The 25,247-nt window shown below is 53.3% G+C and overlaps 1 protein-coding gene across 1 annotated transcript in view; it reads left to right on the top strand.

Moving 5' to 3' along the window:
• The first annotated feature begins 1,260 nt into the window (after positions 1 to 1,260).
• The window catches only part of KCNH6 (potassium voltage-gated channel subfamily H member 6), a 49,013-nt gene continuing 25,026 nt past the window's right edge, over positions 1,261 to 25,247 (top strand). Inside the window, exons 1-2 of the mRNA XM_029074565.1 lie at positions 1,261 to 1,362; positions 3,245 to 3,475. Coding sequence (XP_028930398.1) covers positions 1,287 to 1,362; positions 3,245 to 3,475 — 307 coding nt within the window. The 5' untranslated portion in view covers positions 1,261 to 1,286. The remainder of the gene's footprint in view (positions 1,363 to 3,244; positions 3,476 to 25,247) is intronic.

Genomic DNA, 25,247 nt, shown 5'->3' with positions numbered 1-25,247 from the left:
TGACCCTGTACCTACCCCAGCGCTTAGAACGGTGCTCTGCACCCAGTCAGCGCTTAACGAATACCGACATCATCATTATTATTATTACAGTGCCCGGCACATAGTAAGCGCTTAACAAACACCGTCGTGATAATAATCATTATTAACAAATACCGGAATAGTAATCATTACTGGTACTATTAGTATCCGGGGATTTTTATCCGGCGTTTAGTACAGTGCTTCGCCCACAGGAAGGTCAATTCGACTGCTTCCCGAGGGGGAAAGGGGCTAAGGAAAACGCTCGGGGCCCGCCCCCTCTCAACCCTGCCCCCGGGGGTAGGGGGAGGGTCTGGGGCCCCCGCCCCCTCTGGTCCCGCCCCCGCCCTCCCCTGGGCAGGGAGGGTCTCGGTTGCCGAATTGTCCATTCCCAGCGCTTAGTCCAGTGCTCTGCACAGAGTAAGCGCTCAATAAGTACTTTAGAAGGAACGAATGAGTGAGTGAATGGCCCCGGCTCCTCCCCCTCTGGTCCTGCCCCCGCCCCCCCGGCCCCGGCCCCGGCCCCGGGCCCGCCCCCCGCCCCCCGCCCCCGCCCCGGGTGCCCCGGCTGGCGGCGGCGGCGGCGGCGGGTGGCAGTTTTCAGCACCGCGTTGGGGAACAGCTCGCGGGCCCCGGCCGGAGGAGGGGGCGGGAGGAGGCCGGCGCCCCCAGCCCCCTCTCTGCGCCCGGACCACCCCCCGGGAGCGCCAGCCCTCGGCTGACCACAGCCCCCCGGCCGGCCGACTCTCCCGGCCCGGAGGGACTTCGGCCCCGGGGGCAGGGGAAGGGGAAAGCCCCGGGCCCGGGGGCTGCGGGGGGCCGAGGGGAGGGGGCCGGGGGACGGGACAGGGGTCTAGGGGAGGGGGCTGTAGACTCAGGGGTTCGAGGGGAGGGGACGGGGGACGGGATAGGGGTCCTAGGAGAGGGGGCTGCAGACTCGGTTGGGGGGGGTCGGGGGTCCGAGGGGAGGGAGCCGGGGGACGGGACAGGGGTCCGAGGGGAGGGGGCCAGGGGACAGGATAGGGGTCCTAGGGGAGGGGGCTGCGGACTCAGGGGTCCGAGGGAAGGGGACGGGGGGACGGGACAGGGGTCCGAGGGGAAGGGGCCGCAGACTCGGGGGAAGGGTCGAGGGTCCGAGGGGAGGGGGCTGCGGACTCAGGGGTCCGAGGGGAGGGGGCCGGGGGACGGGACAGGGGTCCGAGGGGAAGGGGCCGCGGACTCGGTCGGGGGGTCGGAGGGGAAGGGGCCGGGGTCTGTGGAGCCGCGGCAGGATGCCGGTCCGCAGGGGCCACGTCGCGCCCCAGAACACGTATCTGGACACCATCATCCGGAAATTCGAGGGGCAGAGTGAGTGTCCGACGAGGGGGCGGCGGGGGGAGGGGGATGGCGTGTGAGTGTCCGCTAGGAAAGAGTGTCCGGTCCGGGAGGACAGCGGCCGGCCCGGAGGAGCGAAGGGTCGGGCAGTGAGTGTTTGGCAGGGTGGGGTGTCCGGCCCTGGACAGTGTCCGGTAAGGGTCGGGGGGGAGAGAATAAGTGGGAGGGGGAAGGGACACAAATCCATTCCAGGCCGGGGGTGGGGAGGGGAGGCGGGGAGCCGTCCAGCCGGGACGGAGGGGGGATGTCCAGCCGGGAGGGAAGAGTGTCCAGCCGGACCGGGAGGACTGTCCAGTCGGGGAGAAGAGAGAGAACGAGTAAATTCCAGGCGCCGGGAGGGGTGGGGGTGGGGGGTAAGAGCGGGCCAGCCGGAGTGCGTGGGGGGGATGTCCAGCTGGAGAGGGAGGAAGGAGAATCCGGCCACCCAATTCCGAGGGAAAAGAAGGAGCGGGAGGAGGGGGGAGTTGGGCGAGGAGAGGGGAAGGGGAGAGGGGCCTAAAGAATGGGTGGGAGGGCGGAGACCTCTGCCCTTTCTCCATTTCCGAGGGGACCGAGGAGCTGGCCCGTCCCTCCCTGCTTACCCCCCGCCCCCCGACTCCCACCCCCCTCTCGGATTCCCGGGAGGTCTTCCCCCTCACTTTTTGCAGCCGGACTCGGGGATCCCCGACCCCCGGCCCGGAGTCGCCTCCAAACACCCCCGGGCCCTACGCACACTTGTGCTCGCACGCACACTCACACACGCAACACACCCCCGCAAACATTTCCCCGCTCTCTCCCTAGACACACACCTACCCTTTCACACCCATGCACACTCACATACACAAACCCTTCCACACTCCCTTCCTACAAACACACAACACACACACACTCTCATCTTCACATGCTTGCAAACACACATATACCGACACTTCCATTCATTTATTCATCGAGCGCTTACTGTGTGCAGAGCGCTATACCAAGGGCTTAGGGGAATACAGTAGAACAACAAACAGACCTAGTCCATGCCCACGACGAGCCTGCGCTCCCTCTCTAAGTGCCCGAGTGTACGCTCACACACCCCACACGTACACATCCCCCTCACCTTCGATCTCTTCGATCCTCCCTTCCTCCTTTTCCCATCGTGCGGGGAAGCAGATTCGCCCCTCTGGGTTGCTGGGACTTGTAGCCCCAGCGGGCAACTGGCCACTCCGTGGCCCCTTCCTCAGAGCGGCTCTATCGCTTGTCTGCTGTGTGACCTTGGGCGAGTTACTTAACTTCTCTGTGCCCCGGTTACCTCATCTCTTAAATGGGGATTAAATCCTCCTTCCTCTTATTTAGACTGTGAGCCCTCTGTGGGACAGGTTGGACTATGTCCAACCTGTTTATCTTGTATCTATCCCAGGGCTCAGGACGGTGCTTGACACATAGTAAGCGCTTAACGGATACAATAAAAAGAAAAAAAAATTCACTCTGTTCCAAGTACTGTGCGAAGCACTAGGGTAATAATAATTATTGGTATTATTATTATTATGGAATTTGTTTAGTGCTTACCGTATGCCAAACACCGTACTAATCACTGGAGTAGACACAAGATAATCAGGTCCCACATGGAACTCACAGTCTACAGAGAAGGGAGAACAGGTATTGAATCCTCATTTTGCAGTTGAGGAAACTGAGGCACAGAGAAGTTAAGGGACTCACCCAAGGTCACACGGCAGGTATTGATAAGGCCTACCCCCCAAGTGCTCCACGCCCCCTCCAGACCTCATCCCCAACCCCACCTCCCCAGTCCCTCATCCTCTGACCCCTCTGACCCGTCCTGCCCCTGCCCAGCTGACCATCCGCCCCGCCCCCCCCCCCCCCGCTCCGATCTCAGGTCGCAAGTTTCTGATCGCCAACGCGCAGATGGAGAACTGTGCCATCATCTACTGCAACGACGGCTTCTGCGAGCTCTTCGGTTACTCCCGGGTGGAGGTGATGCAGAGGCCGTGCACCTGCGACTTCCTCACGGGGCCGGACACCGCCCAGAGTGCCATCTCCCGCCTTGCCCAAGCCCTGCTGGGCGCTGAGGAGTGCAAGCTGGAGATCCTTTACTACCGCAAGGACAGTAAGACTGGCACAGGGTTGGGATCCTGGGCACGGGCTGGTGATTGGGGATCGGCCCGGCCGGGGGATGATGGCCTTGGGACGCGAGGGCCAGGAAGAGATGCCTTTTTTTAATGGCGTCTGTGCAGCACTTACCACGTGCCAGGCACTCTTCTAAGCGCTGGGGTAGATGTGAGGTCATATGAGGTCCCACATGGGGCTCACGGTTTTTAATCCCCATTTCCAGATGAGGGAGCTGAGGCCCAGAGAAGTGACTTGCCCAAGGTCACACAACAGGCAAGTGGTGGAGCCGGAAATAGAAGTCAGGTCTTTTTGACTCCTAACCCTGCGCTTTAACCGTTAGGCCACGCTACCCCACCATCTCTGGGCTGTGGCGTGGGCAGTAGCCAGCAGGAACAGCTCAAGCTCTGTGTCTCCATGTGGTAATGTTTTGGTAGTCCCTTGGAAGTGACTTGGTAGTGCCTGGGTGCCGTGGAAATTTCCTGATTGTGCCATGATACTGCTTTAGTAGTTCCATGGTTGCGACTTGATAATGCCTTGGTAGTGCCATGGTGGTGCCATGGTAATGCCTTGGTAGTGCCATGGAAATGTCCTGGTAATGCCATGGTACGGCAGGAATAGTTCTAGTTTCTTGGAGTGCCTTGACAGTGTCTTGGCAGTGCCATGGAAGTGTCCTAGTAGTGTCACGGTACCATTTTAGTGGTTCCATGGTAGTCCCTTGGTATTGCCATGGTAGAGCCCTGGTAGCACCTTGGTAATGCCTTGGTCATGCCGTGGAAGTGCCTTAGTACTATCTTGTCTTGGCGCTTGGATCTGTGACCTTTGGGCATTTGATATTTGCCCCACCCTCGTCTCCACACCGCTTACGTACATATCTACATATAGGAGAAGCAGCGTGGCTCAGTGAAAAGAGCACGGGCTTTGGAGTCAGAGGTCATTGGTTCGAATTCCGGTTCTGCCACTTGTCAGCTGTGTGACTGTGGGCGAGTCACTTAATTTCTCTGTGCCTCAGTTACCTCATCTGTAAAATGGGGATTAAGACTGTGAGCCCCACGTGGGACAACCTGATTCCCCTGTGTCTACCTCAGCGCTTAGAACGGTGCTCTGCACATAGTAAGCGCTTAACAAATACCAACATTATTATTATTATCTATAAATTTCATATTATAAATTATTTATCTATATTAATGTCTGTTTTCCCCCTCCTACACTGTATAAGCTCACTGTGGGCAGGGGACCAACGCTGTTGAATTGTACTCTCCCAAGGGTAAACCCAGTCACGGTCACAGTCTGGAACCTCGGTAGTGTGATGGTACTCCTTCGGTGGTGCCGTGGTGGTGACTTGATGGGAGTCCTATGTTGGTGCCTTAGTAGTGTCTTGGTCGTGCCTCAGTGGTGCCTGGGCAGTGGCAGGACGGTGCCATTCGGGCAGGCCTGGTTTAGGGCTGCATTAGACACTGGGCTGGGGCCAAGGAGGGTTGGGTTTCTGCCCAAGAGCAGAGCCGGTTCCTCCGCTGGCAGCCTGCTGGGCGGAGCTATCGGGAAAGAGGCTTCGTGGATGGGTGATGATCCTGTTTTTCATCCGTAGGGGGTGGGGTTAAGATCAGGTCACGTATCACTGAGGCTCCCTGTCCTCCCTCCCCCACCTTTGGAAAAGTGCAAAAATCAATCAATCAATTCCCACCCGTACTCTACCCTCCCTCTGTCTTTTCTATCACTGTAGGCAACACCACTCTCCTCCCTAACTCAAAAGCCTGTTACCTTGGCATCATCCTCAACTCATCTCTTGCATTCAACCCATATATTCAGCCTGTCACCAAACAGGGTCGGTTCTACCTTCACAGCATGGCTAAAATCCACGCTCTCCTTTCCAACCAAACTGCTACCATGCCGATGTATTCATTTATCAAATCCTGCCTTGACTTCTGGATCAGCCTCCTCGCTGACCTTCCTGCCTCCTGTCTCTCCCCACTCCAGTCTGTGCTTTGCTGTCGGGATCATTGTTTCCTAAAAAAAATCCAGTCCCACTCCTCAAAAACCTCCATTCGTTTGCCCATTCCCCTCCACATCAAAGAAAAACTCCTTACCATCCACTTTAAAACCCTCCTACCTCACCTTGCTGATTTTCTACTACAACCCAGTCGGCTCACTTTGCTCCTACCAACTTACTCACCGTACCTCCATCTCGTCTATCCCACCGCCGACCCCTTGACCACATCCTGCCTCTGGTCTGGAACTCCCTCTTCCATATCTGACTGACCACCACTCTGCCTACCTTCAAAGCCTTATTAAAATTACATCTCCAAGTGGTCTTCCCTATTTAAGCCCTCTTTTCCCCGAATCCCTCTCTCTTCTGTGTTGCCTAAGCACTTAGATCTTTACCCTTTACTCCTAAATCTCCTACTATAGGCCAGCCCACACACTCCGCTCCTCCAGGTTCAGCTTATTGATTGTGCCCCAATCTCATCTCTCTCACCGCTGACCGCTTTCCCACATCCTCCACTTATCCTAGAACTCCCTCTCCTTCGTACGTCGGACCACCGCTCTCCCCACTTTCGAAACCTTTTTAAGGTCACATCTTCTCCAAGAATCCTTTTCCCGATTGAGCTCTCTTTCCCCCGGCTTGCTCTCCCTTCTGAGTCATCTGTGCATTTAAATCTGTGACCTTTGGACATTTGACATTTGCCCCACCCCCACCCCCACAGCGATCACGTGCCTATCTTTAAATGATATTGTTTACTTGTTCATATTAATGCCTGTTCCCCCCCAGACTACAAGCTCGTTATGGGCAGGGAACGTGTCTGCTAGATCCGTTGTATTGTACTCTTCCAAGTGCTCAGTACAGTGCTCTGCACATAAAAAGCTCTCAATAAATACCGATTGATTATCAGCTATGTGGATTGTACTCTCCCAAGCGCTTAGAACAGTGCTGTGCACATAGGAAGCTCTCAATAAATGCCAACTGATTGATTACCGACTCTGCGGATTGTACAGCGTGGCTCAGTGGAACGAGCACGGGCTTGGAAGTCAGAGGTCATGGGTTCGAATCCCCGTTCTGCCTCTTGTCAGCTGTGTGACTGGCAAAGTCACTTAACTTCTCTGTGCCTCACTTCCCTCATCTGTAAAATGGAGATGAAGCCTGCGAGCCTCGCGTGGGACAACCTGATTACCCTGTACCTACTCCAGCGCTTAGAACAGTGCTCTGCACATAGTAAGCACTTAACAAATACCAACATTATTATTATTATTACTCTCTCAAGTGCTCAGTACAGTGCTCAGCCCACAGTAAGCACTCAGTAAATACCCTTGATTGATTGACCGATTGATTGATTCAATAGTCAGTAGACACGATCCCCTCAAGGAGCTTACAGTTCAACAGGGGAGATGGATGGTGAAATAATTTCCAGACGGGAAGAAGAAGACAAGTGGAGATGTAGAAGAGTTAGTGTTTCAGGGGCAGGGCGTATGCATGGGTAGGCACAGAACCAATCAATCAATCGTATTTATTGAGCCCTTACGGTGTGCAGAGCACTATGTTAAGCACTTGAGAGAATCAATATAACCATAGAACACAAGTGCTACAGCTGGGTGTGAGTTCACACTCATTCATTCAATAGTATTTATTGAGCGCTTACTATGTGCAGAGCACTGTACTAAGCGCTTGGAATGAACAAGTCGGCAACAGATAGAGACAGTCCCTGCCGTTTGACGGACTTACAGTCTAATCTTTACAAAGAGAAGCAGTGTGGCTCAGTGGAAAGAGCACGGGCTTTGGAGTCAGAGATCATGGGTTCGAATCCCGGCTCGGCCACTTGTCAGCTGTGTGACTTTGGGCAAGTCGCTTAACTTCTCGGTGCCTCAGTTACCTCATCTGTAAAATGAGGATTAAGACTGTGAGCCCCACGTGGGACAACCTGATTCCCCTGTGTCTACCCCAGCGCTTAGAACGGTGCTCGGCACATAGTAAGCGCTTAACAAATACCAACATTATTATTATTATTATTAGCTACTGGGGAGTCTGTGTCCGATGTCCCAGTCCGGGGATAGGTCTTGGGTGTCTCTCTGGACCTGGGCACGGCCCCACCAGCTCCCTCCACCCTGGCCGCCCCCCATGGTGGCCACCTCTGTCCCCTCCTCCCTGCAGAGTCCCTTTTGCCCGTGGCAGCTGTCGGGTCGTGTGGGAGGAAATTAACTTTCCCCTGATCTCCTTCTGCTCCCAAGGGGATTAGCAGAGCCGGACCTGCTGCCCTCCCAGTCCTCCTCTGGCGGTGGGAAGGGGGAGAAGGGAGGCAGGAGAGGATGGGATGGGGGCGGAAGGGTTGAGGGAGAGGACGGAACAGAGCTGGATGGCCCAGCTTGGCCCAATTCCCTCAGGTCCCCTTAAGGCAGAACTCTGAGGCAGGGCTCAGGCCTGACCCTGGTGAGGTCAGCCAGGGGGACTGTCCAAGGAGGGAGCAGGAAAGGAGAGGTCAGGGTGACTCGAGGTGACCTTGACCTGGACCCTCACCTGCTGGGGTTGGGGACAGGGGTTGGGGTTGGGGGGGCACTGGAAGATTGGTGGGGTCGCTGCTCTTGCGGTCGGGGAAGAGGGGAAGCTTCCCATCTCCTGGAGCTCGGCCTGTGGGAAGCGTGATGGCGTCCGGGGCTGTGGGATTGCAAAACGGTGTGCGTGTGTTACTTTAGGATTGGATGTGTGACTGTGTTTGTCTGTACGGGAATTGGGGCGAGGAGTTCTTTGCAACCGGGAGTGTCGCTGTGGGTGTGCACAATGGTGTGTGTGTGATGAAGTGTGTGTAATGTTGGTGTGCAGGGGTGGGTATGTAATGAGTGGATGCGATGGTGTGTGTGCAGTCCTATACGTTGTTGTGTCGCCGGTTGTGTGTGTACGTGGAGTGAGAGAGTTGGAGGTGTATACATCTGGGTGCCGGTTGAGTCGTCTGCCCAGCACTCCCAGGACTTACACTGTGGAGGGGGAACGAGGGGCAGAGGGAGAGAGGCCCTTCTGATAGACACAGAGAGGTTTCTGGAAGCCACCCGTTCCATGAACACCCCTAAATTCCTTCTCTCCCTCCCCTGACACCACCAACCCCCACCTCCCCACCTCCCCACCTCCCCATCCCGGGGGTCTGCCACATGTCCAGAGAGGGTGTGAATGTGTGTATGAGAAAGAGGGAGAGCCAGCGTTTATGCATGCTCGTGCATGTGGGCACACGTGTGTGAGGGTATGTGTGCAAACGGGTGTGAGAGGGTATTTGTGTGTTCCCCAGGGGCTTCCTGCCTCCACCCCCGAGTCAGAGACCCCAGAGTCAGGCCCTTGAGTGGGGTGTAGGACGCAAATGCCCCAGACAGGGACTGGCTTCATCGTTGACCCTGGGCCTGTGCTGGAAGCAAGTGCTTTTGCGGGGCTGCGGGGCTGGGCTGGGCAGAGCGCTTGGCTCAGGGACCCCATCACAGCTGGCTTGGGACTGTGGGACAGGCAGAGGGGAGGGACTAGCGGGGGGGGGGGGGAGAGACAGGCGGGCCCGGCAGGGGTTAACACCGCCAGGTTATTTTTAAAAGCCGAGAAGCCAACTCTTCCCCTCTGTGTGGTGCTGCTGACGTGCAGGAGGTGGGAGTCGGGGGCCAGAAAAAACGGGGGCTGGGGTTTAGGGGGCAGGGGGTGGGGTGGAGGGGCTGGCAGGAAGAGTCACGGGCGAGGCCGGAGAGGGGTAGGAGTCCTGAGCCCTCGGGGGCTCAGGAAGACCCCAACCAGTGGGCTGACCTCAGGTCAGCCCCTCGATCCTGCCCCTGGCCTCTCTCTCTCTCTCCTTCCCTCAATCCCTCATTCATTCATTCATTCGTATTTATTGAGCATTTACTGTGTGCAGACCATTGTACTAAGCGGTTGGGAGAGGGAGAGTACGGTATAACAACAAACAGTCACATTCCCTGCCCACAACAAGCCCACAGTCTAGAGGGAGAGACAGAGATCACTATAAGGAAATTACAGATACAATAATAATAATAACTGTAGTATTTGTTAAGCACTTACTCTGTGCCAGGCACTGAACTAAGCGCTGGAGTGAATACAAGCAAATCGTGATGGACACGATCCCTGTTCCACCTGGGGCTCCCAGTCTCATTCCCCAGTGTCCAGATGAGGGAACTGAGGCTCAGAGAAGTGAAGTCAACTCGCCCAAGTTCACACAGCTACTTTACTGCTACAGGCTGTCGTTATATCCCGGCTAGACTACCGTGTCGGCCTTCTCTCCGATCTCCCTTCCTCCTCTCTCGCCCCGCTCCGGTCTATTCTTCACTCCGCCTCCCGGCTCATCTTCCCGCAGAAACGCTCTGGGCCCGTCACTCCCCTTCTTCGACACCTCCGGTGGTCACCTATCGACCTCCGCTCCAAACGAAAACTCCTCACTCTAGGCTTCGAGGCTCTCCGTCGCCTCGCCCCTTCCTACCTCTCCTCCCTTCTCTCTTTCCACCGCCCACCCCGCACGCTCCGCTCCTCCGCCGCCCGCCCCCTCGCCGTCCCCCGGTCTCGCCCGTCCCGCCGTCGACCCCCGGGCCGCGTCCTCCCGCGGTCCCGGGACGCCCTCCCTCCTCGCCTCCGCCGGACCGATCCTCTTCCCCTCTTCGAAACCCTACTTAAAACTCACCTCCTCCGAGAGGCCTTCCCAGACCGAGCTCCCCTTCTCCCCCTACTCCCTCCACCTCCCCCCTTCACCTCTCCGCATCTTAACCCTCTTTTCCCCCCATCTCCCTCCGCTCCTCCCCCTCTCCCTTCCCATCCCCTCGGCGCCGTACTCGTCTGCTCGACTGTCTATATTTACATTACCCTATTTATTTTGTTAATGAACTGCACATCGCCTCGATTCTTTTTAGTCGCCATTGTTTTTGTGAGACGTTCTTCCCCTCGACTCTATTTATCGCCATCGTTCTTGTCCGTCCGTCTCCCCCGATCGGCCCGTAAGCCCGTCAAAGGGCAGGGACCGTCTCTATCTGTTGCTGACTTGTTCATTCCAAGCGCTTAGTACAGTGCTCTGCACATAGTAAGCGCTCAATAAATACTATTGAACACAGCAGACAAGTGGCAGAGCCGGGCTTAGAACCCATAACTTCTCCCACCTACTTAGACTGTAAGCCCCATGTAGGACAGGGACTGTGTCTAATTTGATTCTTTTATATCTACCCCAGTGCTTAGAGCAGTGTTTGAAAAATAGTAGGTGTTTAAAAAATGTCATCAAAAAATAGCATTCACTGAGAATACTCTGTACTAAGCACTTGGGAAGGTGCACATAGAAGACCTGATCCCTGACTATAGGGATCATTTAGTAAAATAGTAAAATCATTTACAGATAGTTTACAAATCACTTAGTAAAATCATTTACTAAAAAGCAGAAAGAAATGTGAGTCCCGTGTGGGACCTGATTATCCTATACCTACCCCAGTGCTTAGAACAGTGCTTGTCATATATTAAGTGTTTAACAAATACCACAATTATTAAGTGTTCCAAGAGGAGATTGGGTAAAATGACCTATACAGAAGGGCAAGAGGAGGGGTTGAGCGTGAAAAAGGGCTGAGATGATAGGGAGGGTGAGAAATTCATTCATTTATTCATTCATATTTATTGAGTGCTTACTGTGTGCAAAGCACTGTACTAAGCACTTGGGAGAGTGCAGTACAGCAATAAACACATTCCCAGCCCACAACAAGCTTGCAATCTAGAGGGTGGAAGACAGGCATTAATATAAAGAAATAAATGACAGATATGGACATAAGAAGGGATGAAGGGATGAGAGGAGAGGGGATGAAGAAAAGGAGCAAGGCAGGGTGACGCAGAAGGGAGTGGGAGAAGAGGAAAGGGGGGGTTAGTCAGGGAAGGCCTCCTGGAGGAGATGGTGAAGAGTAATGTGAAGTGGGGAAGAGTAATCGTCTGTGGGATTTGAGGAGGGAGGGGGGTCCAGGCCAGAGGCAGGACTTGGGCCAGGGTTCGACAGCGAGATGGAGGCACAGTGAGAAGGTTAACATTTGAGAAGCGAAGTGCGCGGGCTGGGTTGTAGTAGGAGAGTCGTGAGATGAGGTAGGAGGGGGCAAGGTGATTGAGTGCTTAGAAGCCAATGGTGAGGAGTTTTTATTTGTTGAGAATACAGATGGGCAACCCCTGGAGTTTCTCAAAGAGTGAGGAAACATTCCCTGAACGTTTTTGTAGAAAAGTGATGCGGGCAGCAGAGTGAAGTAGGGGCTGGAGTGGGGAGAGATAAGAAGCTGGAAGGTCAGCAAGGAGGCTGGTACACTAGAGAAGCACTGGTACACTTGAGAAGCGGCGTGGCTCAGTGGAAAGAGCCCGGGCTTGGGAGTCAGAGGTCATGGGTTCTAATCCCAGATCCGCCACCTGTCAGCTGGGTGACTTTGGGCAAGTCGCTTCACTTCTCGGTGCCTCAGTTACCTCATTTGTAAAATGGGGATGAAGACTGTGGGCCTCACGTGGGACAACCTGATGACCCTGTATCTACCCCGGTGCTTAGAACAGTGCTCAGCACATAGTAAGTGCTTAACAAATACCAACACTATTATTATTATTACACTAGTCCAGGAGGGAAAGGGTGAGTGACTGTATAAACATGCTAGCAGGAGACCCCTCCTGGAGGAGGAGAGATTTCAGGTTTCAGCCTCTCATCCTCCTCCTTCCCCTTCCAGCCTCCAGGCTAATGTCCCCCTTGCTGGGAAGAAAGTTGCTCAGGCGCTAGGCAGAAGTGACACCTTTTGGGAAGAGGCCAGGAAGGGAAAGAAGGTGAAGGTCTTGGAGAGAGAGAAACCCCAAGGAGAGAGGATTGGGATGACCGGGGAACCTCTCAATCAATTAATGGTGTTTATTGAGCACTTATCGGGTGCAAAACAAAGTATTAAACGTTTGGGAGAACATGGCATAGTGGATAGAGCACAAGCCTGGGAGTCAGAAGGTCACGGGTTCTAATTCAGGCTCCGCCACTCGTCTGCTGTGTGACCTTGGGCAAGTCACTTCACTTCTCTGTGTCTCAGTGAGCTCATCTGTAAAATGGGGATTGAGACTGTGAGCCCCATGTGGGACAGGGACTGTGTGCAACCCGATTGGCCTGTATCCACCCCAGCACTTAGTACAGTGCCTGGCACATAGTAAGCACTTAACAAATATTATTATTGTTAGAAATGTTATTATTATTACAATGCATCAGAGTCGGTAGACACAATTCCTGCCCACAAGGAGCTTATAGTCTAGAGGAGGAGACACGTGAAAATAAATTACGGATAGGGAAATGACAGACTATAAGGATATATACATAAGTGCAATTGGGTTGAGGATGGGGTGAATATACAGGTACAGATGAATATACAACACAGAAGGGAGAGGGAGTAGGGGAAATGAGGACTTAGCGGGGAAGGTCTCTTGGAGGAGACGTTGGTGCTGGACGGTCTAACAAGGACGCTGTGGCCGTACCCTTGCTCTGCCCTCTGTCCCCCTCCCACTGACGCAAACTCCGGAGATTTAGCTGCTGGGTGCATTAATCCCCGTGGCCTCCTGATTGGGGACAGGAGGACCTAGGCTGACTGTGGCCCCAGGCTGAACGGCAGCCCGGATTAATAGCCACTGCAGGGGAAGGGGCCACGGAGGACTGACTGAGACGCTGGGCTGAACGCCTCACCGTTGGCTTTAAGGCACTCAATCACCTCGTCTCCTCCTACCTCACTTCTCTACTCTCTTATTACAACCCATCCCACACAATTCGCTCCTCTAATGCCGACCTTCTCACTGTACCTCCATCTCGTCTATCTCACGGTCACCCTCTGGCCCACGTCTTACCTCCGGCCTGGAACGCCCTCCCTCCTCAAATCCGACAGACAGTGACTCTCTCCCCCTTCAAAGCCTTAATGAAGGCACGTCTCCTCCAAGAGGCCTTCCCTAAGTCCTCCTTTCCTTTACTCCCTCTCCCTTCTGTGTCACCCTGACTTGTTCCCTTCATTCATCCACCACTCCCAGCCCCACAGCACTTCCGTATATACCCATAATCTGTTTATTTATATTTACGTCTGTCTCCCCCACTAGACTGTGAGCTTTCTGTGGGCAGGGAATGTGTCTGTTTATTGTTGTATTGTACTCTCCCAAGTGCTTAGTGCACTGATCTGCCAAGTAAGCACTCAATAAATGCGACTGAATTGATGAATGAATGCTGAAGGGCGGGCATAACTTCCAGAAATAATAGCCACTGCCGGGATAGGGAGCGAGGAAGGACTCCCCTTCCTCCCCGATGGCTTCTTACTCCAGCCGACGACGCCCAGCCCCACCCCTCACCCCCGGCCCCAGCTTTAGCCCCCCACCACCCATCTCCTGGGCTTGGGACTCTGGGCTTGCCAGAAGCAATTTCCACCCAAACTCCCCAGAGGGAGAGAGGGGGAGAGACAGAGGGAGAGAGACAAAGAGAGAGAGAGAGAGATGGACAGAGAGACAGAGACTGAGAGATGGAATCAGGCGGGACAGAGAAAGAGACAGAGAGAGATGAGAGAGATTGAGAGTTGGAGCACCCAGAAGGTAAGCAAGAGGGGAAGAGGAAGACTCTTCCTAGCAGATCCAGAGGGGCCTGGGCAGGGGTGGGAGAGGGGGTTGGTGGGCAGCGAAGTCAGTCATGGAGAAAGGAGCGAGGAAGGCGCAGGGGTAGGGTGGTGGAACCATCATAGTGGTCAGTGACAGGTCGAGACTCCCGTCTGCTGAACTCTAAGTCCTCACTGACCCCCAGAAGAGTCTTTTTAGTTTCTTCCCTCTGAGCCCAGACCTGCCAGGGGCTTTGTACATGTCTGTTTTCCCCTTGGGCCCAGCTTAGTGCATGTGCAGGTGTGTGTATTTGTGTCTACGTGTGTGAGCATGTGCCTATTTTTCTGTGTAACCGTGCGTGAGAATCTGGGTCAGGGTGTTTGTGTGATTCTCTGACTGTGATGGTCGTGTGATTTTTTGCGTAGTATATTTTAAGTGCTTTCTCTGTGCCAGGCACTGTACTAAGATAGAAGCTAATCAGGTCAGGTACAGTCCCTGTCCCACATAAGGCTCACAGTCTTAATCCCCATTTTATGGATGAGCTGACTGAGGCACAGAAAATTTAAGTGATTTACCCGAGATCACGTGGGTGGCTCAGTGGAAAGAGCCCGGGCTTGGGAGTCAGAGGTCGTGGGTTCTAATCCCGACTCCGCCACTTGCCAGCTGTGTGATTTTGGGTAAGCCACTTAACTTCTCTTTGCCTCAGTTACCTCATCTGTAAAATGGGGATTAAAACTGTGAACCCTACGTGGGACAACTTGATCACCTTGTACGCCCTCCCCCCCGACACTTAGAACAGTGCTTTGCACACAGTAAGTGCTTAACAAATACCACTATTTATTTATAGCAGACAAGGGGCAGAGTTAGGATTAGAACCCAAGTCCTTCTGACTTCCAGGTCCTCATGGTTTATCCACAGGGCAACGATGCTTCTGTATTGTGATCGTGTAATGCCCTGTGTGATAGTTGTGTGATGGTGCGATTCTGTGCGACGGCCGGGAGATTATGTGACTGGCTGATGGTTGTGTGAACGTGTATGGTTCCCCGTGTGACGGTTGTGTGGAATTCTGAGAGCTTGATCGTGATTCTGAAAGTGTGTATTCAATGGTCTTGTTAACCCTATATGTGTGTGTGTGTCTCCGGTGTAGCTAGTTCTGCGTGACTGCTCTTTTGGGCAAGTGTATGAGTGATTGTGTTTCAGTATCAAGATCATTCTCATCAGAATTGAGTGTCCACTCTGTGTAGAGCACTGTGCCCGTTACTTGGGGGATACATAAAAGCAAGAAAGTTCTAGTCCCTGCCCTAGAGGTGCTTACAGTCCCTTCTACTGTACATGTGATTCTAGGGCTGTATTCTCTCCATGTGACAATATATTTGAGGTGGCGTGTGGTTGTGGGTTAGTTATTCTGGGTGTGGGAGGTGTGACTATGGGTTTATGACTGGGTGTTGGGTCACCCGGTGTGTTATGTGTGTGCTTGTAGGTTCGGTGACTGTGAGACTATGGGTTTGTGGGGCTGTGTACAGTGTGACCGTGTGGCTCTCTGAGAATGAGAGACTGTTTTGTGTGATTGTGTGGCTCTGTGTGTGTAAGACCATGTGGATCTCTGTGAGTGCAGGACTGTGTGTTTGGATGGCCGGTGTCTCTCTCTGAGTGTGTGACTGTTGGCTCTGTAGGATGCGGGGGTAGGTTGTGTAACTCTGTGGATGAGGGACTGTGTGTTTGCGTGATTGTATGACTCTTTGCGGGGGGCTGTATGGCTCTCTGTGAGTGTGTGACTGTGTGTTTGTGTGGCTGTGTGACTGTGTTGGGGCGAGTGATGTATATGACTGTGGGTCATGTAGCTCTGAGTGTGTGTCTGTGATGGCAAGGGAGGTAATGAGGTCATTGCTGGTTTTTTTGATTGTGAGTGGTTCTCTGTGAATGTTTGTGCGGTTGTGTGTGTGTGTATGTGCCGGACATCACTCTGGGTTTAGCACACACCCTGAGTTCAGCTGCAGTGCCATCTGCTCCTGATTAGGAAACGCCAAGCCCTCCGGGAGGCCGCCTCCGGAGAAAAGCCCGGTAGTGTCCATCGGCTGGTTGGAAGGGGCAGAGAACCGGGGGCCGGGCATGACTCAGAGACCAAGAAAGCCAGGGAGCCAGGCACGGCTAGTGGCTTGGACCCCCCAAGGGCTGACCATCCCCTCCCCTTCCGCTTCCCACAGGCTGACTTTTCATTCATTCATTCAATAGTATTTATTGAGCGCTTACTATGTGCAGAGCACTGTACTAAGCGCTTGGGATGAACAAGTCGGCAACAGATAGAGACGGTCCCTGCCGTCTGACGGGCTTACGGTCTAATCGGGGGAGACGGACAGACGAGAACAATGGGAATAAACAGCGTCAAGGGGAAGAACATCTCGTAAAAATGATGGCAACTAAATAGAATCGAGGCGATGTACAATTCATTAACAAAATAAATAGGGTAACGAAAATATATACAGTTGAGCGGACGAGTACGGTGCTGTGGGGATGGGAAGGGAGAGGTGGAGGAGCAGAGGGAAAAGGGGACTTTAGCTGCGGAGAGGTAAAGGGGGGATGGCAGAGGGAGTAGAGGGGGAAGAGGAGCTCAGTCTGGGAACGCCTCTTGGAGGAGGTGATTTTTAAGTAGGGTTTTGAAGAGGGAAAGAGAATCAGTTTGGCGGAGGTGAGGAGGGAGGGCGTTCCGGGACCGCGGGAGGACGTGACCCGGGGGTCGACGGCGGGATGGGCGAGACCGAGGGACGGCGAGGAGGCGGGCGGCAGAGGAGCGGAGCGTGCGGGGTGGGCGGTAGAAAGAGAGAAGGGAGGAGAGGTAGGAAGGGGCAAGGTGACGGAGAGCCTCGAAGCCTAGAGTGAGGAGTTTTTGTTTGGAGCGGAGGTCGATAGGCAACCACTGGAGTTGTTTAAGAAGGGGAGTGACAGGCCCAGATCGTTTCTGCGGGAAGATGAGCCGGGCAGCGGAGTGAAGAATAGACCGGAGCGGGGCGAGAGAGGAGGAAGGGAGGTCAGAGAGAAGGCCGACACGGTAGTCTAGCCGGGATATAACGAGAGCCCGTAACAGTAAGGTAGCCGTCTGGGTGGAGAGGAAAGGGCGGATCTTGGCGATATCGTAGAGGTGAAACCGGCAGGTCTCGGTAACGGATAGGATGCGTGGGGTGAACGAGAGGGACGAGTCAAGGATGACACCGAGATTGCGGGCCCGAGAGACGGGAAGGATGGTCGTGCCATCCACAGCGATAGAGAAGTCTGGGAGAGGACCGGGTTTGGGAGGGAAGATGAGGAGCTCAGTGTTGCTCATGTTGAGTTTTAGGTGGCGGGCCGACATCCAGGCGGAGACATCCCGGAGGCGGGAGGAGACGCGAGCCTGAAGGGAGGGGGAGAGGACAGGGGCGGAGATGTAGATCTGCGTGTCATCTGCGTAGAGATGGTAGTCAAAGCCGTGAGAGCGAATGAGTTCACCGAGGGAGTGAGTGTAAATGGAGAACAGAAGAGGGCCAAGAACTGACCCTTGAGGAACTCCAACAGTTAAAGGATGGGAGGGGGAGGAGGCTCCGGCGAAGGAGACCGAGAATGACCGGCCAGAGAAGACTTCTATACTTCTTGTGAGCCCAGCTCCACACAGGCAGGGAGAAAGCCCAGCAAGGCCCTCCTGGGCATGGAGAAGGTGCGGTGGATGAGGAGGATCAGGAGCTGGCTAGTAGGGCTACTAACCAGGAAGCTACCACTCTTTTTGGTTGCGGTGAGGATTCTTTGCCAAGAGACCAATCAACCAATCAACAGTATTTACTGAACCCCTATGGCGGAACAGACACTGTACTAAGCTCCTCGGAGGGCACAGTAGAGTCAGTAAACACAGTCCCCGCCCTGGAGGAGCTTCCCATTTAGAGTGGGAGATGGGCACTGAAATCGTGATAGATGGGCGGATTTCTCCGGTTTGGTGTTTAGGGATAATTCCCAAATCTGAGGGTGAGCCGGGAAAGCCAGGCTGGAGCTGGGGAGAGGCTGGGTTTGAGGGCCAGATGTGCTTGGGCTCTGAGATGATCTTAGCCATAATAATAACTGCGATATTCGTTAAGGACTTACTATGTGTCGAGTACTGTACTAAGCGCTGGGGAAGATATAAGATAATCAGGTCAGACACAGTCCCTGACCCACCCAGGGCTCACAATCTAAGAATGAAGGAGAACGAGTCTTGAATCTCCATTTTACAGATGAGGGAACTGAGGTCCAGAGAAGTGAAGTGATTTGCCCAAGGTCACACAACAGAAACGTGGAGGAACCGGGATTAGAACCCAGATGCTCTGACTCCCCAGCCTGTGCTCATTCCCTCTAGATTGTAAGCTCACTGTGGCCAGGGAATGCATCTGTTTATGGTTATATTGTACCCTCCCAAGTGTTTAGTACAGTGGTCTGCACACAGAAGCACTCAATAAATATGACTGACTGACTTTCCACTAGGCCGTGCCTCGCCTCTAAGTTCCGGGGTGTGGAGGGGTCACTCAGCTGATGGAGGAGAGTCTTGGCCTGGCCCTTGGTTGGGCTCAGGTGACCTGAGCTCAGGGTAGACACAGGGCAGGCAGAATGATTCATGGTTTACTGACCACTGCTGGACCTTCTTAGGGCCAAACTCCCCTGAGGAGAGCGTTCTCAGAGTCTGGTGACCATGTAGCTGCCTAAGCATCTGGCCTCCTTTTCCCTCCCCGCAGTCCCATCCAGCCTACATGGCTTAGCAAGGAAAAGCGGGCCCCAGTCCAGCCCCCACCGCCATCACCACGACCTTCCACCCACCATCAGGGTGACAGGCCCTGCTGGACTTTTCCCCTGGGGCGGGTTATTTTGAGCTGTAGAGGCTCGTCATTCACCGAGGGTCCCAAACTGACCCTGGAGGATCCTTTCCCCAGCTGGGGGTTGAGCTCAGCTGCACCCTAAAGTCATCTCTGGCCAGGGGACCTGGCTTCTGAGATCACTTTGGGGCATAAGGTAAGAAGAAGCTGAGGATGCAAGGGGATGCCAGTCTGGGGTCGGAGTTGAGGTTCGAGAGACTTGGAAGTGAGCGAAGCCCTAGTTCAACCTTCTCCTCCGCCTCAGATTGCCTGGGGTCTCTCTGAGCCCCCTCACAACCCTCTGACTGCGTGCCCTGCGGGTCCTCCTCTGTCCTCTGGAACACCACAGGCCCCCGGCTGATTTACTTATGCTAAGGAGGCTCTTGGCCTGGTCTTCCTCCCCCTCTGATTGCCCACTTTCCGCTGGGCCACTTCTGCCCGATGACCCTGGCCCAGGACTTCATCAATTAACAACTGGTAATTAGCAACGGGAGCCACTCACTGAAGGCCGGAAAGTGATAAATCCAGTTGCCATGGCTACCGGGCACTCGTTCATCTGCTATTGATTAGGAGCTCCCTCTGGGGCTGCTGGATGAGCAGAGGGGCGGGCCTGGGAACCGAGACCCAGGGCAGTTCCAGCTACCCTACTGGTCACTCACTCCCAGCCCCCCAGGGTGGGAGCCCATAATAGTAATAAAAATAATTGTGGTATTTCTTAAGTGTTTACTATGTGCCAGGCACTGTACTAAGCACTGGGGTGGATACAAGCAGATCGGGTTGGACGCAGTCCCCGTCCCATGAGGGGCTCAGAGTCTCAATCCCCATTTTCCAGATGAGGTAACTGAGGCCCAGAGAAGGTCACTGCTGGGTGACCTTGGGCAAGCCGCTTAACTTCTCTGTACCTCAGCTATCTCATCTGGAAAATGGGAATTTAGACTGCGAGCCCCATGTGAGACAGGGACTGTATCCAACCTGATTAACTTGTATCTACCCCAGTGCTTAGAACAGTGCTTGGCACATAGTGAGCACTTAACAAATACCATTATCATTATTACAACTATTCCTCCTCCTCCTCCTCCTCCTTCTCCTCCTCCTATCTGTGGAAATGGCAAGGCTGAGAAGGCCAATATGAGACCAGGATCAGGTTGAGCATTTGGTGCCCTAGGCAAAACAATGGGCCACAGAGGGTATTTATAGACTCGTTGTGGTCAGGGAATTCTGTACTTCCCAAGCACCTAGTACATATAGCATAGTGGGGGCTCAGCACATTCTTTTACTAGAACCACAAGGGGAGGACGGCATAATAGACAAAGCATGGGCCTGGGAGTCAGAAGATCGCGGGTTCTAATTCTGGCTCCATCACTTGTCTGCCGTATGACCTTGGACAATTCACTTCACTTCTCCGGGCCTCAGTTGCCTCATCTGTAAAATGGGGACTGAGGCTGTGAGCCCAATGTGGGAAGAGACTATGTCCAACCCGATTTGCCTGAATCCACCCAGGTGCTTAGTAGAGTGCCTGGAACACAGTATGTGCCTAACAATAATAATAATTATTATTATGGCATCTGTTAAACGTTTACTATGTGCCGGGCAGTGTCCTAAGCATCGGGGTGGATAGAAGCAAATCAGGTCAGATGTAGTCCCTGTCCCATGTGGGGCTCACGGTCTCCGTCTCCATTTTCCAGATGAGGTAACTGAGGCCCAGAGAAGTGAGGTGGTTTGCTCAAGGTCACACAGCAGGCAAGTGGAAGAGTAGGGAACAGAACCCATGACCTTCTGACTCCCAGGCCCATGCTACCATAATAAGAGAAAAGAGGCTCCCCTGACCGGCTAGGGCCCTGAGACATCCAGCCCTGGTGACCCCCTGGGTGCCCACCCCAGATTGTCCTCTATCTTGTGGTTATGTTTATGCTCCAGTTCTCCCTGTTGACCCCTCTGCTCCTTTCTGGGCCTCTTGCCACCTAATGATGCAGTGGCTCTATTACCTGTGCCCTCCTGTCCCCAGCTTCAGAGTTGTCCCATCCTCTGTCGCTCAGCCAGAGGCTCTTCACCCCCATCAGGGTCCCCAGATCCCTGCTCTCTCCTCCAGAAAACGCCCCCAGGTAACCCAGCCCTGTCCCTCTGCCCTTGACATTCTCAATTTTCAGAGAAGCAGCATAGTCTAGTGGCTAGAGAGAGGGCCTGGGAGTCGGAGGATCTGAGTTCTAATCTCAGCTCCACCACTTGTCTGCTGGGTGGCTCTGGATAAGTCACTTCGTTTCTCTGTGCCTCAGTTATCTCGTAAAATGAGGATTAAGAGCGTGAGTCCCTTGTGGGGCAGGGACTGTGTCCAATCTGAGTAGCTTGAATCTCCCTGAGCACTTAGTACAGGCCTGATAATAATAATAATAATAACAAATAGTACTTGTTAAGCACTTACTGTGTGCCAAGCACTGTTCTTACTCCCTCTGCAACGCCCTCACTTGCTTCCTTTGTTCATCCTTCCTCCCAGCCCCACAACACTTATGTCCATATCTCTCATTTATTTATTTACATTAATGTCCGTCTCCCCCTCTAGACTGTAAATTCATTGTGGGCAGGGAATACGTCAGTTTATTGTTATACTGCACTCTCCCAAGCACTTAGTACAGTACTCAGAACACAGTAAGCGCTCAATAAACATGATTGAATGAATGAATAAATACAAGTTAAACAGATTGGTCACCGTCCATGCCTCACATGGAGCTCATAGTTTATGTAGGAAAGATTAGGATTTAATCCCCATTTTACAGATGAGTAACTGAAGCACTGAGAAGTTAAGCGTCTTGCCCAAGGTCACACAACAGGTACATGATGGAGCCAGAATTAGAACCCAGGATCTCTGGCTTCTAGGCCCACGCTCTTTCCACTAGGCCACGCTGCTTTCCACTGTGTACTATGGTACACAGTAAGCCCTTAACAAATACCATTTTGAAAAAAGCCCTGACCCACCTCCCCAACCCCTTTCTCTCTCCACATTCTCTGACCCCAGGGAAATGAGCGGGATTCTCTCTCTCTCTCACACACACACAAACACATGGGAAATGAGGACTGGGCAGATACAGTGAGCCCACTCCCCAAGTTCCCCACCTCAGGCTGCTCTGTGACACACGCACCCCTTCCCACCTCTTCCTGTTTGCCCCAAGTTGACCCCGGAGGGGAAGTCTCTAAGGGCTCAGAGTGGCAGAGCAATGTCTCCTCCCTACTGGGACACAGGAATGCCTGGTCACCACTGCCCCCAGAGCCAGAAGGGCAGAGAGGGTGATGATGATTTGTTAAGCTCTTACTACGCACCAGGCACTGTTCTAAGTGCTGGGGTAGGTACAAGATAATCGGGTTGGACACAGACCATGTCCCACAAGGCATTAATCCTCGTTTCCCAGATGAGGTAACTGAGGGCCAAAGTGAAGCGACTTACCCAAGGTTACACAGCCAACAAGTGGAGGAGCTGGGATTAGAACACAGGTCCTTCTGACTCCCAGGCCTGTGCTCTAGGGCGCTCCCGGGAGCTGGCATGAAAACTAGCCTTCCTGGGCATCGCCAGCCCTCCACCCTGCCTCGTAGCCCAGCCCTCTAGATTGTAAGCTCGTTATGGGCAGGGATTGATTCTGGTTATTATTGTTTTGTACTCTCCCAAGCACTTAGTACAGTGCTCTGCACACAGTAAGCGCTCAATAAATACGATTGACTGACTGACTAGAACATGCTGGAGCATCTGGGAATAGAACAGGCCAAGCGGGAGGTTGCTTCCCGCCAGATCGGGTCACTAGCCAGCCCTCCACTGCGGAGGGTCCCTGGAGGAGCGGGTTCAGTGGGGAGGGTGGGGAGGGAAGACGGGACCCAAGTGGGGGACGCAGTCAGTAGCTCCACTGGGATTGTAAATCCCACCTTTCTCCGTCTGATGCCCATCTGCTCTGCCTTAATTACAGCAGCCACTAACGCACAGATTAAGTCCTGATCCGCTGAAGCCATGCGCAGCCTTGGGGCCTGATGCCCCGTTATCCCCCTAATGACCAGCTCAGCTCCCCTCCCGGCTGATGCCCGGACCAGTGAGCCAAAGTGGCAACCCCATCGTCTGGCCAACCTCAGGGCTGGGTCACCTCAATCGGCAGTCTGGACGCATTTTGGGGGGCAAGCTGCCGAGGTCAGGTTCCAGGAGCACAGTTTCCGGGAATAGTGATGGCCAGTGTGAGACATTCGTTCATCCGCGACACTATTCATTCATTCAGTCAGTCAATTATTGTCACCCAGTCATCCATCCATCCGTCCATCTAGAAAATCCATTCATTCAATCATTTATTCAGGGGTGAATGATTGTCCATCCACCGCCACATCAAACAAAAACTCCTTTCAATCGGTTTAAAAGCAGTCAAGCCCCTTACCCCCTCCTACCTCTCCTTGCTACTCTCCTGCTACAACCCAGCCCGCACACTTCGCTCCTCTAATGACAACCTACTCGCTGTATTTCAATCTCGTCCAACTCACCACTGGCCTCTTGCCCACATCCTGCCTTTGCCCTGGAATGCCCTCCCTCTTCATATCCGATAATCACTCGACCCAACTACAAAATCTTATTAAAAACAAAACTCTTCCAAGAGGCCTTCCCTGACTAAGCACTCATTGCCTCTTCTCCCACTTCCTTCTGCATCACTCTTGTACTTGGATTTGAGCCCTTTATTCACCCCACAGCCCAAATATACACAGCTGTAATTTATTTATTTATATTAATGTTGATCTCTTCATCTAAACTGTAAGCTCATTGTGGGGGGGGATGCACCTAATGACTCTATTATATTGTACTGTCCCAAGCACTTAGTACAGTGCCCAGCACACATTAAGCACTCAATAAATGTGATCGATTGATTGATCTATTGATCATCCAGCCATTCATCCATTCATCTGGGCATTCATCTATCCATCCATTCATCCATTCATTCAGTCATTCAGTCATTCACTCACTCATCCAGTCATCCGCCCATTCATTCAGTCAGTTGGTCCGGTATTGATTCAGAGAATTGTTCATTCATCCATCCATCAATCAATCGATCAATCAGTGATAGCCATTGAGCGTTTAATGTGTTCAGAGCACAATACTAAGCACTTGGGAAAGTACAACAGAGTGGGTAGACACATTTCCTGCCCAAAAGGAGTTTCTAACCTAGAGTGGGAGACAGATATGAAAATAAATTATGGCCATGTACGTAAGTGCTGTGGGGCTGAGGGTGGAGTGAATATCAAGTGCTTAAAGGATACAAATCAAGTGCCTAAGGCAATCCAGAAGAGGAAGTAGAGGAAAAGAGGGCTTAATTAGGGAAAGCCTCTTGGAGATGTGCTTTTAATAAGGCTTTGAAGGTGGGGAGTTTAGTGGTCTGTCGTATATGAAGGGGGAGGGAGTCGCAGGCCAGAAGGAGGATGTGGGTGAGGGGTCACCAGTGAGATAGAATAAGTTGGTATTAGAGGAGCAAAACAGGTAGACTGGTGTGTAGTGGGAAATCAGTGAGAAAAAATAGGAGGGGGGAGGCAGATTGAGTGCTTTAAATCCAACGGGAAAGAGTTTCTATTCAGTGCGGAGGTGGATGAGCAACCACTTGAGTATCTTGATGGGAGGAGAGATGTGGACTAAACGATTTTCCTAGAAAGAGGACCTGGGCACCTGAGTGAAGTATGGACTGGAGTGGGAAGAGACAGGTGGGCCAGGAGGTCAGCAAGGAGTCAGCAAGTAATCGAGGAGGGGGAGAGTGTGTCTGTTTGTTGTTGTACTGAACTCTCTCAAGCGGTTAATACAGTGCTCTGCGTACAGTAAGCGCTCAATAAATACGATTGAATGCATAGGATAAGTGCTTGGCTCAACGTAGTAAAAATTTAGATGGAGAAGAAAGGGCAGATTTTAGTGATGTCGTGAAGGTAAAACTGACAGGAACTGGTGACAGATTGGAGGTGTAGATTGAGTAAGAGAGATGAGTTGAGGGTAATGCCAAGGTTATGGGGTATGGTGAGAGGGAGGGTAGTGGTGCTGACTACAGTGATGGGGAAGATGGGGGAGGACAGGGTATGGATGGGCAGATGAGGTCAGTGTTAGACACGTTTAACTTGAGCTGACAGTGGGACAGCCACGTAGAGATGTCCTGGAGGCAGGAGGAAGTGAGAGATTGCAGAGGAAAGAGGTCAGTTAAATTTCCTCAAGAACTCCAGTGGTTTCCCATCCACCTCCGCATCAAACAAAAACTCCTCACCGTTGGCTTTAAAGCATTCAATCGCCCTGCCCCGCTCCTACCTCACCTCGCCACCCTCCTATTACAACCCAGCCCACAAACTTCGTTCCACTGCTGCTAACCTTCTCACTGTGCCTCAGTCTCTAG

This window comes from Ornithorhynchus anatinus, chromosome 11 (genome assembly GCF_004115215.2).
Source record: "Ornithorhynchus anatinus isolate Pmale09 chromosome 11, mOrnAna1.pri.v4, whole genome shotgun sequence".
In the NCBI taxonomy this organism is placed as follows: Eukaryota; Metazoa; Chordata; class Mammalia; order Monotremata; family Ornithorhynchidae; genus Ornithorhynchus; species Ornithorhynchus anatinus.
This window is presented reverse-complemented; position numbering and strand designations above follow the sequence as displayed.